General features: G+C 37.9%; 1 protein-coding gene across 1 annotated transcript; it reads right to left on the reverse strand.

The window, feature by feature from the left end:
• Positions 15,219-15,829, reverse strand: LOC104767635 (soluble inorganic pyrophosphatase 1-like). The gene is made up of 4 exons (XM_010491633.2): positions 15,691-15,829; positions 15,578-15,606; positions 15,429-15,494; positions 15,219-15,332 (listed from the first exon to the last, which is right to left on the reverse strand). The coding sequence occupies exons 1-4, from the start codon at positions 15,812-15,814 to the stop codon at positions 15,219-15,221; spliced, it is 333 nt and encodes a 110-aa protein (XP_010489935.1). The 5' UTR covers positions 15,815-15,829.

The following is a 16,073-nucleotide window of genomic DNA, read 5'->3' on the forward strand; positions in this document are numbered from 1 at the left end:
AAAAAAAAAAAAAAAAAAAAAAAAAAAAAAAAAAAAAAAAAGTTGCATGCGTGGTAAAACACAATTGAAGAAGTACGACCTCTAATTAATCTTCTTATTATGGACTCTGAATCGATTTGGATCTTTAGGAAGTAAGAGCAAGGTCAATGGGAAATTTTAATTTGGGGGGGGGGGTCTTATGTACTATTTGAATTTTGGGGGTCACAATTGAAGAAGCTCCCTATTTGAATTTTGGGGGTTTTATGTACTATTTGAATTTTGGAGATCTCTTAATTAAAATTTTCTCCTCCAATGGTAAGATATAATATTGGGTCTTTTAATTTTAAAAATATTGTTTTTTTGAAATTTATAAATTTGAAATAGAATAAAAGTAGTATAAATGTTTAAAAATTTAAGATTTTATAAACATGGAAAAATATTGCATTTAATTAATTATTAAACATACAAAAAGAACTTATAAAAATATGTGGTAGAAACACAAAAATACAAAAGAACTTGTAAAAACATGTGGTCAAAACACTAATCATCCAATAACACAGGCTTTCTAAATCCAAAGCAACAAATAATTTTTTTTGATTACTGATCATATTGAAGTTGAGCTCGGTGACAGCAGCAAGAGCACAACCTCCAATAATGGGTAAGAGAGAGAGAGAGGTAAACAGGTAGAGGGAATGCCTCGCCTAAAAAGAGGCTTGAGGCGAGAACGCTAAAGGCTGGTTCACTGCTTTTGATGATGTATGTGAAGGACACTGCAACTTTCGACATACTCACTGTTGCGGCTACATGTGCCAAAGCTACCTGAACAATCAAACTACCATCATCACACAGTTACATCAGTACTACTAACACACCTAATCTATAACAAAATGATGAATCAGAGGATTACTGCACAAATTCAGGTTCCAAAATTCAAACTCAAAGAACTGATCAGACTAAGCCCTTTCGAAACACCAAAAGCAAGACAATTTATCAATTAATATCACTAATACTCCTTTTGTACTAATCAAAATGACGGCAAACGACGTGAACCCTAGGGTTTTGCAAGGAGGTGACAAGGATGCTACCATGGTGGATCTAGGTGAAAGGTCGCGACCACTAGGAGATCTGCCGGATACGTCTCGTGAGTGGGTGAGGAAGGTAGTTGGGAGTAGTGGTGGAGGAATACCGATACCAGAGGATGGGGAACCGAAGATTACAATTGGAGAAGAAGTCATGGTGGCGATGCAGGGGCTATGGAAGCAGTGTATGATCGTGAAAGTTCTCGCGTGTTCAGTTTCCTTACCGGTGTTAGAGTCGAAAGTTGAGGGAGATGTGGAAGCCGACTGAGGCTATGTACGTCATGGATTTACCTAGACAGTTCTTCATGATTAGGTATGAGAAGGAGGAGGAGTATTTGGCTGTGTTGACTGGAGGTCCATGGCGAGTGTTTGGTAACTCTTTGATGGTACAAGATTAGTCTCCCAGTTTTGATCCGCTGAAGGATGAGATTGTGACCATTCCAATTTGGGTTAGGGTGGCCAATCTTCCGGTGACTTACTATCATAAGCCGATATTGATGGCGATCGCTAAAGGATTGGGGAAACCACTTAAAGTTGATCTTACCACAACGCAATGTGTGAGAGGAAAATTTTCTAGGGTTTGTGTAGAGGTAGATCTGCGACGGCCGTTAAAGGGTACAATGATGGTGAATGAGGAGAGGTATTATGTGGCGTACGAGGGACTGTCGAACATTTGTTCTGCGTGTGGTTTGTATGGGCATTTGTTTCACAACTGTCCCCAAGGAACGAAGGAGAGTTCTGGGGAGGCGTTAGTTCCACGCGTGACTGAAGGTCCACCGGTTAGGAGGGCTACTACTGACACAGATGGCTTCACGATGGTCACAGGACGAGGGAGGAGGACTGAGCCGTTGGCACCAGTGGTTACACCACCGATAGCAGGAGGAACCAACAAGGGGAATAATCCCCATCGGGAAGCTCCGGTCACTGGAAACTCAGCCATTATTGCGGTTTCTAACAGGTTTGGAAATCTTGAGGTGGATATGGAAGGTATGGCGGTAAGGAAAGAGAATGAATCTTTTGAAGCGAATAAGGAAAATGAGAATAATCTGAATCGTATGGGGAAGGAAAGGAGTGCTGTGCAAGCAAAGCCGATCGTGTTTGGTGCCGCGTGTGAAGGGCGTAGCCGGGAAGCGCGTGTGGCCGTCAAAGAGAATGAGATAACTTCAAAAAAGGGAATGGGGCCTAATGGGACAAAGTCCAATAATTTGAAAGTTACAAGGCCTACAAGAGGATTGGTTTATGGCCCAGTAAAGGGGGAACTTGAGCTTTCGGCCACCGGAAAAAGGTTACGGGTGGAGGAAGACGGTGTTGGGAGACCGGGGGGTTCTTTTACAGGAGCGGTTGGGGATCAAGTGAGCTTAGGATTGAGATCAAATAGCTTGAAGGATGATACAGTTGTATTGTCAGGTACGGAGGAGGACCATCGAGCGATCCAATTGGAGGTGCATAGTGGCTTGCCTGAGAGTGGAGTGGGATCTCGTGTCGCTTAGCGGTTTCCCCCGGTAATTTTTGTGTTGCTGTATCTCGCAAAGAATTGCATTATGTGGAATTGCTGGAGGGGGGGGGGGATAAACCCAATTTTCGAAGGTCGATTCGATATATTTTGAATAAATTTAGCACGGATATGATTGCAATCTTTGAAACTCATGCCGAGGGGGTCCGCGCGAGTCGGATTTGCCGAGGTCTTGCTTTAGAGAACTCATTTCGGGTCGATGTTGTAGGTCAGAATGGCGGTTTATGGCTGTTATGGAGGACATGGATTGGGGATGTGGAAATAGTGCTGTCCGCAAACCAGTTTATTCATGCGAAGGTTGTGATTGGTGTTGATGTCGTGAATTGGATCGTGGTGTATGCTGCACCAACGACTACTCGACGAAGTGGGTTATGGAACCAGTTACAAAGTGTGGTTCAGGAAGCGAATGGTCCGGTGTTGATTGGTGGTGATTTTAATACTATTGTCAGGATAGATGAGCGTTCTGGGGGAAATGGTCGGCTGTCGGCTGATTCACTGGATTTTGGTGAATGGATCATTGATTTATCTCTCATAGATATGGGATTCCAAGGCAATAAATTTACCTGGAAAAAAGAGCGTGAGGAATGTTTCTATGTTGCTAAGAGACTGGATAGAGTGTTATGCTGTCCTCATGCTCGACTTAAGTGGCAGGAAGCTTCAGTTACTCATCTCCCTTTTCTGGCCTCTGACCATGCACCTTTATTTGTCCAGTTATCTCCGGATAGGAAGGTGGATCCCAAGCGTAGTCCGTTCCGTTTTGAGGCTGCTTGGCTGACGCATCGGGGTTTTAAGGAGTTGCTATCAAACTTGTGGGATGGAACTCTGAATACTCAGGACGCGCTTAAAGGGCTTCAAAGGACGTTGAGGAAATGGAACCGGGAAGTTTTTGGGGATGTCCAGAAAATAAAAGAGAAGTTGATGAGTGACATTACGAATGTGCAGGACCTTTTGGATAATAATCAAACTGATGCTTTGATTCTTCGGGAAGCAGAGTTGCTGCATGAGTTTGATTTGGTGTTAGAACAGGAGGAGGTTATATGGTTTTAGAAGTCTCGGGAGAAGTAGTTTGTTCATGGGGATAGGAATACAACGTTCTTCCACACATCCACTATTATTAGGCGACGAAGAAATCAAATTGAAATGCTTAAGGACGATGGTGGGAATTGGATTTCAAATGCTGCGGAGTTAGAGAGTCTCACGGTACAACACTATAAACGGCTTTACTCTCTGCAAGATGTGGAAGAGGTTGTCGAGAGTCTTCCACATGAAGGTTTTATGCGAATTTCCAATGCAGATAAAGCTGCCTTGAATAAACCGTTCTCGGCGGAGGAAGTGGAATTAGCAGTTTGAGCAATGGGGCCGTATAAGGCACCAAGCCCCGATGGTTTTCAGCCTGTATTTTATCAACAGAACTGGGAGGTGGTTGGAGGTTCTGTTACTAGGTTTGTTCTGGCTTTTTTAGTTCTGGGAGATTACCTCCGGAAACGAATGATGCAGTGGTGGTTCTCATCGCAAAAGTGCTCAAACCGGAGATGATTACACAGTTCAGACCGATTAGTTTGTGTAATGTCTTATTTAAGACAATCACTAAAGCTATGGTGGGACGACTCAAGGGTGTAATGACGAGAATCATTGGTCCGACACAAACAAGTTTTATCCTAGGAAGATTAAGTTCCAACAATATTATTGTTGTGCAAGAGGCGGTGCACTCGATGAGATGCAAGAAAGGGGTGAAGGGCTGGAAGCTTCTGGAAACTTGATCTGGAAAAGGCATATGATAGGATACGATAGGATTTTTTAAAGGATACATTACGGGCTGTGGATTTTTCAGAAGTATGGACATATTGGATTATGCAGTGCGTTGGTGGTCCATCAATGAGTCTGCTTTGGAATGGGGAAATGACATAATCCTTCAAGCCATTGCGTGGTTTGAGGCAGGGGATCCGTTATCCCCTTATTTGTTTGTGTTATGTATGGAGCGTTTGTGTCAGTTGATTGAAGGATCAATCCAGGAAAAGAAATGGAAGCCGATAAAATTGTCCAGGATGGGACCTACGCTATCACATATTCTATTCGCAGACGATTTGATCCTGTTTGCGGAGGCCTTTATCTCTCAAATTCGGATTATCAGGGGTGTTTTGGAGAGTTTTGCTTAGCATCAGGTCAAAAGGTTAGTCTTGAGAAGTCGAAGATCTTTTTTTCTGATAATGTTTCACGGTAGTTTGATCAGTGAGGAGAGTGGGATAAAGTTAACAAAAGATCTGGGGAAGTATCTTGGTATGCCTGTTCTTCATAAGCGTATCAATAAAGAGACTTTTGGTGATGTTTTAGAAAGAGTTGGGTCGAGGTTGGCCGGTTGGAAAGGGCGCATGTTGAACTTTGCGGGTAGGTTGACAATCACAAAATCTGTTTTGTCCTCTATTCCAGTGCATACTATGAGTACCATCAAGCTACCGCAGAATGTACTAGAGTCTTTGGATAAAGTGTCTTGTACTTTCTTCTGAGGGAGCACGCCGGAGAAAAAGAAACAACATCTAGTGGCATGGAAGCGAGTTTGTAGACTAAAATGTGAAGGTGGTCTCGGTTTGAGGACATCGACGAATATGAATAAAGCGTTGCTTGCTAAAGTAGGATGGCGACTGTTACATGCGCCGAACAGTGTTTGGGCTTAGGTCGTAAGGGGTAAGTACAAAGTTGGGGACGTACATGATTCCTTTTGGATGTCTGCTAAGAGTAGTTGGTCTTCCACGTGGAGGAGTGTGGGAGTGGGATTACGAGAGGTGGTGAGTCGAGATCATAGTTGGGTTGTGGGTGATGGGAGGAAGATCTTGTTCTGGGAGGATAAATGGTTAGCTGGTATGCCGCTTGTGGATCGCACTATCAGGGCATTGCCATCTGGTTCTGAACGAGTCACAGCTCGAGAGCTGTGGAGAGATGGACAAGGTTGGGATTTCTCGCTCATATCAACTTTTGTGCCTGATCATGTCCGACTAGAGCTCATGACGGTGGTGTTGGATAGTTTTATTGGAGCAAAGGATCGGTTGGCTTGGGGGGAGATTCAGCGGGTAAATTTACAGTGAAGTCTGCTTATGGATTCTTAACACGGGAGTCTGTCCCAAGGTTGAATATGTCCAGGTTCTACCAGCGGATATGGCGAGTGGTAGCCCCAGAGAGAGTAAAGCTTTTTCTCTTCTCAGTTGCACAACAAGTAATCATGACAAATGCAGAGCGGAAACGGAGGCATCTATGTGTCTCGGATGTGTGTTAAGTGTGTCGTGGGGGCATTGAGACTATAATAAACATCCTTAGGGACTGTCCAGCAATGGCTGGGGTATGGTCCCGTATTCTTCCGCCTAGCAAGCGACAGGTTTTTTTTGATACATCCTTACTTGAATGGGTATATGACAATCTGGGTCAAGGGTTAGTGACTAAAGAGGGGGATTGGTCCACGATGTTTGCTATGGCTGTCTGGTGGGGTTGGAAATGGAGGTGATGCAATGTGTTTGGGGACAAAAGGATATGTCGAGATCGTGTGCGTTTTGTGAAGGATCTTGCTGAGGAAGTGTCATTAGCTAATTCGAGTTTGCATGCTAATGTTACACGGGGACAGCGAGTGGATAAGCAAATTGGTTGGGTGGCACCAGAGCTGGGGTGGTTTAAACTGAATACTGATGGTGCTTCACGAGGTAACCCGGGGTATGCGGCTGCAGGCGAGGTGCTACGGGATACGATGGGGGATTGGTGTGGGGGTTTTGCAGTTAACATTGAGATTTGTACGACACCATTGGCTGAACTGTGGGATGTGTATTATGGACTCTACACGGCTTGGGAGAAGCAAGTTACGAGGTTGGTAGTGGAAGTGGATTCAGAAATAGTTGCTAACTTTCTCTTGACCGGAATCGAGGACTCTCATCCCTTGTCTTTTCTGGTACGTTTGTACTACGACTTTATATCTATGGACTGAATAGTCCGTTTTCGTCATGTGTATAGAGAGGCTAACTTCTGGCTTATGGTTTGGCTAACTATGTGTTTACGTTACCACTTGGTTTTCATGGTTTTGTTTTAGTTCTGAATGTTGTTTCTCCGCTGTTACATGAGGATGTTGCTGGTCGTACATGGTTGCGCCAAGTACGTTTGTAGGTTTGGTTAATTTTTCTTAATAAAGTTGGGGGCTCTGCCCCCGTGTTTCACCAAAAAAAAAGCAAGACAATTTATCAAGCAACACCGGGAATGAAAGTTAGAACCTTTACCGGGAACAGATTTTCCAGAAATCTAGATCAGTTTTAGGTGCTTCAGCGAGTCTAGTGACCCAAGAGACGAGCATCATCAAAGAACCACAAGCAAGAGAAAGCAAATACCATAAGCCTTTAATAAAAATGTAAAGAAATCATGCTTCCACCTTGATAGACAAGCAACAAACGAAGAATGACATTATCCAAGAGTGTCATGGTCTATCACAATGTAGCATTTTCAACTTACCTGGTGATATTCAACGACTCTAGTTCTTTATAACTTTCAGCTACTAGCCCCATACTTTTTGTCCGTTAGGCTCTCCATCAATTAGTGCACGTCCAAAACATATTCTTCACTTAATACAAACAGAGAACATCAAAGAGAAAGGGGTAACCATGTGTGTAAGACACTGCCATAATCACAACAATCCATCAGGAATAAAACTCCTAGGATATATATAAAGATACCTTGCAGCCACTTAGGTTCAAATCAATGATATGTCTGCAATTTTTCACTAGATGTCTAATGCCAGCATCGGTCACCCTGTCAAACATTTTATCTAGAATTAGGCTTGTCTGATGTTGTAAAATCAAGAAGTGTGGAACCATTAGTCAGACAGAATACTACCTCACATTACAGTAGATAGAGAAAACTTTTAGCTTCAGACATATGCTAGTTATATCTTCGATTCCACTGTCCGAAATCTTTTGGCACCCATTGAGATTGAAGAATTCTAAACTTAAGAGAGCATCCGGGCACTCACATCCTTAAACAGCTAGAAGTGATATCTTCTTGTAGGCTTTGTCTGTGAAGCTGCAAGAAAATGCATTATCAGTTCCAGAACTTAGAACATCTAGCTTATCAATATAGCTAGAAACAAATAAAATATGTGCTGATTTTATATCCTGAAAGAGCCCTAATTTGACAGAGGATCAAAAATCACATATCCCTAATTTGAGATCAAAAATCATAAACCAATTTTGAGTATACTATTTGGGAGACTCTCTTATCTTTTTTTTTTAACAGATTTTTTTTTTCTTCTACAAAACCGTTAAAACCCCTTTTAAAACCCTCTATGGAGAAGATCTAAGATATCCAAAGTTCGATGCTTCCTTGTAAGCGACTGTTTCTCTATAGGATTACAAATCTGAAAACAATGTTTCCCTGTATACTTTCATTCTTTAGTGGTAACATTAACATATACAGCACATGAAAGTTTGTAGACAAGTGCTTTTCTTTTCCTCCTTTCCATTATCTTCTTTTTTTCACCCAATCAGTGTTATATGTTAGCATAAATATTAGATCATATACCAATTCGTACGCAATATTTGTTGTGTGCGATGACAACGTAAACTTGATGACGATGCATACAACATATCTCAAGGAGAAACTTAATCTAAATGGAATAAATTTGAAAGATGGGGTAAGACGAATTTGGGAAAAAATCGAGTCGTATCTGTTGATATCTTACTTACTCATAATTACGAAAACATAAATTAAAGGTGATTTATTCAAATGTTATCTAAATTAGGTAATATTACCAGAATCTACAAATAAAAAATTTATTACTAGAATATTTCAGTTATTTTCAAAATACCCAATGTGCCCTTGTTTTATGTTATCGGAAAAAACGTAATTACAAAAATACCATTGCCACGTCAGACGCCACGTCAAAAACGCTGACGTGTAACAATAACCCAGCCGTAACGCATTACAAAGGTATGTTGCGGCTGAGTTATAGGTATATTCCGGTTGAGTTATGGAAAAAAATATTTGAGTAAGAGCGGACGGCTGAGTTAGAGCATAATTCAGCCAAGCGTTACGACTGACTTATCAAAATCTGGCTAAGTTATAGCATAACTCAGCCAAGCGTTACGGCTGACTTATCGAAATCTGGCTGAGTTACGCTCTAACTCAGCCGTCCTTACGGCTGAGTTGTCACCCGATGGTTGAGTTGTTAAAATTTTGGCTGAGTTATCACTACGACACGGCTGAGTTACCATTTTCCGGCTGGCTGAGTTATCGTACAACTCATCCGTGATAGGCTGACTTATCGTACAACTCAGCCGTGATAGGCTGATTTATCGTACAAATCAGCCGTGATAGGCTGGCTTATCGTACAACTCAGCCATTCGACGGATGACTTAGTAGCAAAAGATTTATTACTAGAATGTTATTCAGTTACGACTGATTTATTAAACGATACGACTGAGTTACAGATTTTCAGTTGATGAAGAGGCTGAATTTGGCAGCAATTTTTTTTGCTTTTTAATTACTGTAATGTTTTTCATGTTGTGACTGAGTTATAATTTGTTTCATGGCTGAGTTTTATATAGACTGAGTTATTAATTGTTTGATGGCTGACTTGCCATGTCGGACGCAGCATCCATGTCAGCATTCCATGTCATCTTTTTTTTTTCTCCGGAAATACGAAACGTCATTCGACTCTTGTTCTTCAACTGGTAAATAAGTGAACTATTTACCTTCTTCTTCACCTTGATCTTATACTTCTTCTTCACTTTTCTTCTTCACCTAGTTCTTTCTACTTCTTCTTCACCTTGTTCTTCATTTTCTTTTATGGATCCAGTTCCGGTACTAGGTTTTCCGGTAATTGGGTAAAGAAACAGAGATATGTATTTAACACTGACGATAGAAGGTGTATAGTTGTGCAGATCGATGGTGGCACAACACACGACAAGCTTATGGAGCTTGTTCTTGAAGACTACGGATTGGACGCGTTTAGCCAAGAGCTAAAGTTGAGCTACATGTTCTCGAACAAGGCACTGAAAAATGGCGCATGATACTCCACCAGTTGTTGTCTCCAATGATCGACAATTGCAATGTTTTTTGGGGCTATGGAAAACCGATCAGCTACGTCTCTGTGTAGAGTTTTTGGCGAAAATGTCTACAGAAACTAGTGGAGCTAGAGGAAGTATGATTCGGTCAAGCAGTGACTCGAAAGTAGAATCTACATACAAAGTGTACGGTGGGGGATTTGAAGGCACTTGTTTTGATTATGGTAAGATCGTTGACAAAGAAAACGAAGAAGAAGAAGAAGCTGTCGAAATAGCATCTGACGAAGAAGAAGATGATGAATTTTCAAGCCGATTTGATTTTTTCGACGACCCCGATATATCAGCCATTAAGGATTTATAAATCACTATAACTCAGCCGTCACATGAATCGGCGAGACCTTTCATTTTCTCGTAAATATTATAACTCAGTCGTCAAGTCATATATATCATTCATTTACTTTCAAATTGTTTCTTGTGATAACTCAGCCATAACTCACTATAACTCAGCCGTCACATGACCTTTCGTTTTCCCGTAAATATTATAACTCAGCCGTAAAGTCATATATATCATCCATTTACTTTCAGATTGTTTCTTGTGATAACTCAGCCATAACTCACTATAAATCAGCCGTCACATGACCTTTCGTTTTCCTGTAATGATTATAACTCAGTCGTAAAGCGATATTTTGGCGGGAAACCATCAGTTAACCTAATAATAGACGCGAGCTTTCGTTTTCCTATTGTTTTTCCTTTATATTCTCCTCATTCATATGTCTGACTCTCTTTCATCTCATTCTTCGTTTCTCTTTATCTACTCCTAAATCACAGATCTGTCTATCTGTGACATCTTCCTATCGACATGGAAGTTGTTCCTCATATCGATGGACTGTTTTTTAGAGATGTCGAAGCGTCATTTGCGCCACTGGTCTGGAGAATATTCCGGTTCTAAACCTTGGTGTGGGTTCTTGGGTTGACAAAACCACTCTTACATGGTTCAAGTTCCTTCACGTTCTCTCTATCGCGATTGGAGGAATACTTCAACACAACTGGCACCATGTGTGGCCGACATACCGCTTGATTCCCTTCCACTTTAAGAGACGGTGGTTTCTCCTCCTCGCGGTAAGATCACTACAACAAACCACCATATTGATATTATTCTATACTCTTATCGATTCTTTCCTTTAATTGTAGCGTAAATACACGTGGGATCCAAAGCACATTTTAATGGTCTGGACACAATTTAATTTGGTGGCTAGAACGTTATTCAGATCCCAGATGCGTGCTCTCATGAGGATATGGGCGAGTGGTGGCAATAAACCCGAGATGCTGACTAGCATAGTTTGGAATGATTTGGTCAATATGTTTTAAGAATTTGGCTCAGATGACGTCGGTTTCAAAAAGTGATTTTCATAGTATTTCCGTGTCGTCTTCTATATGAACTATGAACTATGAACTACGAACTATGATTTTGTGTTTTTTGTTTTTTTGATTTCGTTTATGTTGTACCTTCATATTAATATAAATCAGTCATTATTTCCATATCTCAGCCATTACGGAATGATAACTCAACCATAAAGTTCGATAAGTCAACCACAATATTGATTACTCAGCCATCACTTTATCTTAATTATTTACATAACTCAGTCGTGAATAACGATAACTCAGCCAACCCTCAAATTAGAATGTGTAAAAATCACTCTAAGACTATAAATATCCCTTTGTATTTGTTTTAATGATAGTAATATTCATATTTCCATTCTAAATTTAAATTTTGAGTTATAATAATTTTAATATTCAATTGTTGGAGAAATATTTTTAAAAAAATAAAATTCTAAATTCGAATAATAATTATTTAATTATTTGCAATAATATCTTGTGATAAAAAGCTCACTTTATGAATTTATTATGCGTGTGGATTTGAGCAGGCACAGAATTAGTGATTTTTCGCGCTTCCCTAACAACACTTTTTGTGACATCGAGAGACGTTTTAATACTTATTAGGTATCTGACAGAACAAAAGACCGAGGAAAGAAAGAAGAATACATTTTCATATTATTGAGAAGACCCTAAACGATAACTCTGCCGTCATAAACTATAACTCAGCCAGNTGCTCTCATGAGGATATGGGCGAGTGGTGGCAATAAACCCGAGATGCTGACTAGCATAGTTTGGAATGATTTGGTCAATATGTTTTAAGAATTTGGCTCAGATGACGTCGGTTTCAAAAAGTGATTTTCATAGTATTTCCGTGTCGTCTTCTATATGAACTATGAACTATGAACTACGAACTATGATTTTGTGTTTTTTGTTTTTTTGATTTCGTTTATGTTGTACCTTCATATTAATATAAATCAGTCATTATTTCCATATCTCAGCCATTACGGAATGATAACTCAACCATAAAGTTCGATAAGTCAACCACAATATTGATTACTCAGCCATCACTTTATCTTAATTATTTACATAACTCAGTCGTGAATAACGATAACTCAGCCAACCCTCAAATTAGAATGTGTAAAAATCACTCTAAGACTATAAATATCCCTTTGTATTTGTTTTAATGATAGTAATATTCATATTTCCATTCTAAATTTAAATTTTGAGTTATAATAATTTTAATATTCAATTGTTGGAGAAATATTTTTAAAAAAATAAAATTCTAAATTCGAATAATAATTATTTAATTATTTGCAATAATATCTTGTGATAAAAAGCTCACTTTATGAATTTATTATGCGTGTGGATTTGAGCAGGCACAGAATTAGTGATTTTTCGCGCTTCCCTAACAACACTTTTTGTGACATCGAGAGACGTTTTAATACTTATTAGGTATCTGACAGAACAAAAGACCGAGGAAAGAAAGAAGAATACATTTTCATATTATTGAGAAGACCCTAAACGATAACTCTGCCGTCATAAACTATAACTCAGCCAGCCCTCAAATTAGAATGACTAAATAACCGACCAAACCGAACCGAACCGGAAACTATTTTTTCCATTATTTTCGGTTAATTACGGTTATATTCGGCTTGCTATCGGTTATATTAAGTTAATCCATCTAATTTGGATAACATTTGGATTATTCATTGTTATATATTCATCTAACCGACCCATAACCGGAAATAACCGAAAAGTAATTTCAAAAATTTTTAAATTTTCAAATGGTTATTATATTAGTATATCCAAATTACCACCTTAAACCAAACACAATATAACCAAAACCAAATTGTTATATTAAAACCTATAATGTTGGAAATATGAACCCTACACCTCAAACCCTACACCTCAAACCCTAACCCTAACCCCTAAATGTCATGTTTTGAATGTTTTACACATTTTGATCAGACAGTGTAAAAATCAATATTTGTCTATAATTATTACTTTTTATTGTTTATAATGATTGTAATATTCATTTTTTCATTCTATATTTTAATTTTGAGTTATAATAATTCTAGTTTACAAATATTACATAAGTCAGCCATTTATGTCGATAACTCAGCCATATCAGTCAATTGTTTGAGAAATACTTTTATTAAAAAAAAATTTAAAAATTCAAATTCAAATTTTAAATTCCTTTTAAATAAAAAATCGCTAAAATCTCATTTATTATGCGTGTGATTCTTAACAATAAACATAATTATTGTTTGCGTCTCCCCAACAACACTTTTTGTATTCTCGAGAATGTATATAATAAATTAATATATCTGTTACATAACTCAGCCATAACTTTACCATAACTCAGTCAATCCTCAAATTAGAATGACTAAATAACCGACCAAACCGAACCGAACCAGAAACTATTTTTTCCATTTTTTTGGTTAATTACGGTTATATTCGGCTTGCTATCGATTATATTAAGTTAATCCACTTAATTTGGATAACATTTGGATTATTTATGGTTATATATTCATCTAACCGACCCATAACCGGAAATAACCGAAAACTAATTTCAAAAAATTTAAATTTTCAAATGGTTATTATATTAGTATATCCAAATTATCACCTTAAACCAAACACAATATAACCAAAACCAAACTGTTATATTAAAACCCATAATGTTGGAAATATGAACCCTACACCTCAAACCCTAACTTTAACCCTAACCCCTACATGTCATGTTTTGAATGTTTTACACATTTTGATCAGACTATGTAAAAATCAATCTTTGTCTATAATTATTACTTTTTATTGCTTATAATGATTGTAATATTCATTTTTTTCATTCTATATTTTAATTTTGAGTTATAATAATTCTAATTTACAAATATTTCATAAGTCAGCCGTTTATGTCGATAACTCAGCCATATCAGTCAATTGTTTGAGAAATACTTTTATTTCTTTTATTCGCAATTCGAATTCAAAATTTTTAATTAATTTGAATAATATATTGTGAGAAAAGCTAACTTTATGTATTTATTATGTGTGGATCTGAGCAGGCACAAAATTAGTGATTTTTCGCGATTCCCCAACAACACTTTTTGTGATATCGAGAGACGTTTTAATTACATAATTTATTAGGAATCTGATAAGAAAAAGACTCAGGAAAGAAAGAAGAATACATACTAATATCTCATAACTCCGTAATTCATAACTCAGCCGTGTGAAGTATATAACTCAGCCGTAAATTAACCGTAAATAAACCATAACTTTGAAAATAGACAAATCAATGTTTTACATACCCAAGTACAATTCATCTCAAACTGAGCATAGTCACGAACTATCTTTAAAGAGTGTAAACGTGATGGTATAATAATAATGTGCAACGCTTTACAAAATTTATAGGAAACAAATTTTTTGAATTCTATTTTAAATCTGATTCTGGTTAAGAAACTCTTCGTGAGCAGACGATCCATTGGAAGAGTCACTATCGTAATGGTCATCATCTTCCTTAGAGCATATGATGATAGAAGCATGTTCATAATGTAATTACGGAAAACAAAGAAAGAATATATAATCACATGCATTCAAATCTCAGAGCATATGATGATAGAAGCATGTTCATAATGTCAATCCTAAAGTGAAACTATACTCGAAGCAGAGGTTTAAGAAACGAAAGCATTAACAACCTCCAACATAAAAAGAAGAATAAGGATACAACTAACATCCACTTTCACGGTTTCAACACTCACATCGACAACAAAGACTAACTGAGAATATGAAATGACAAGTTTAGCAAAGACTAACTGAGAATATGAAACGACACGAAGCTCACAAAAGAGAAGAACAAAACTAGTTTAAATAAAATCAATCCAATCACACAGCTCATATTGCTTCTCCAAAAACCCAATTGATAAAGAATAAAAGCACTTCCTGTATCACCAATTGACAAGAAAAATCAAAACTTTAAGCAACAATCATCAAAAGTGTCTCACTTTAAAACCCTTCTCAATCAAATTTGTGAATAAAAGGCATTAGGGTTGAATAGTTTACAAGTTCAGACCAAGAATCGTATATTATTAGAGAGTAAACGAGAAATATGTGATCAATCATAGGCATTAATCCAATGGCTCTGGCACGCAGGAAACAACCGGGAAGGACATGTTCCTACACAAAGATAATAAATTTGTTAATAGATATATAAAATGTTTGGTGCATACTATAAGAAAACAAGAAAATAAATTATATCTGCATGATGACTAATACATCAATTGGGTCATTGTCTTCACACAATGTGCGAGGAACAAAACCGTAGTTGTGAGGGTACACAACTGATGAGTACAGAATACGATCAACCTGAATGAGAGATAATGCAAATATATTATTGACTTTGCGGTAAGAAAACCATTATAATATATGACAATAACGATTGATCTTGATATATAACCAAACCTTGATGAGTCCTGTCTTTTTGTCAAGTTCATATTTGACCTTGCTTCCTTTTGTGATCTCCACAACCTAATCATCATCATCATCCAAAGACAAAATGATTCAAGAATCCATCACATAACAAGATTCTCAAAACAGTAAAAGAAACTTACCACGTTGAAAATCTGTGGAGCTCCAGGTCCTACATATAAATTATGAATTAGTCCCAAAATACAAAACACAAAAAGCATGCAAAAAAAACTGAATTAGATATGATTTTGTTTACCAATCTCAAGATCATGCCATGGATGTGCAGCTACAGAACGTCTTGACAAGGATGAGAGAATCCTCTCGTTAAGACGAGGAGCAGGTCGCTGCAGCTTCTGGTCTTCGTTCCCTTCTTCACTCATCTGTTTTCAAAACGTTACGAATCAAAAACTCAAAATTGGGGCAGAGAGAGAAAGAGAGAGTATCAATCGAATCAAAAATACCAAATTTATTGCAGAATCAGACCCCACAAGAGAAAAACAATCTTTTTAGAGCAGATTTAAGATCGATAATACCAAAATTAAGATATACGTTTCTATTGATATAACGTATCGATAACTAAAAGATCTACGCCAAATCTGTTCAACTTTTTTTTTCTCTTTCTAAAGTCGATTGAGATTT

Source organism: Camelina sativa, chromosome 19 (genome assembly GCF_000633955.1).
Source record: "Camelina sativa cultivar DH55 chromosome 19, Cs, whole genome shotgun sequence".
Taxonomy (NCBI): domain Eukaryota; kingdom Viridiplantae; phylum Streptophyta; class Magnoliopsida; order Brassicales; family Brassicaceae; genus Camelina; species Camelina sativa.

Coding starts and splice junctions, on each gene's coding strand:
- LOC104767635 (XM_010491633.2), bottom strand. CDS start 15,814: ATGAGTGAAGAAGGGAACGAAGACCAGAAGCTGCAGCGACCTGCTCCT. Junction 15,607..15,690: donor ATGGCATGATCTTGAGATTG/GTAAACAAAATC, acceptor ATTTATATGTAG/GACCTGGAGCTCCACAGATT. Junction 15,333..15,428: donor AAAAGACAGGACTCATCAAG/GTTTGGTTATAT, acceptor TCTCTCATTCAG/GTTGATCGTATTCTGTACTC.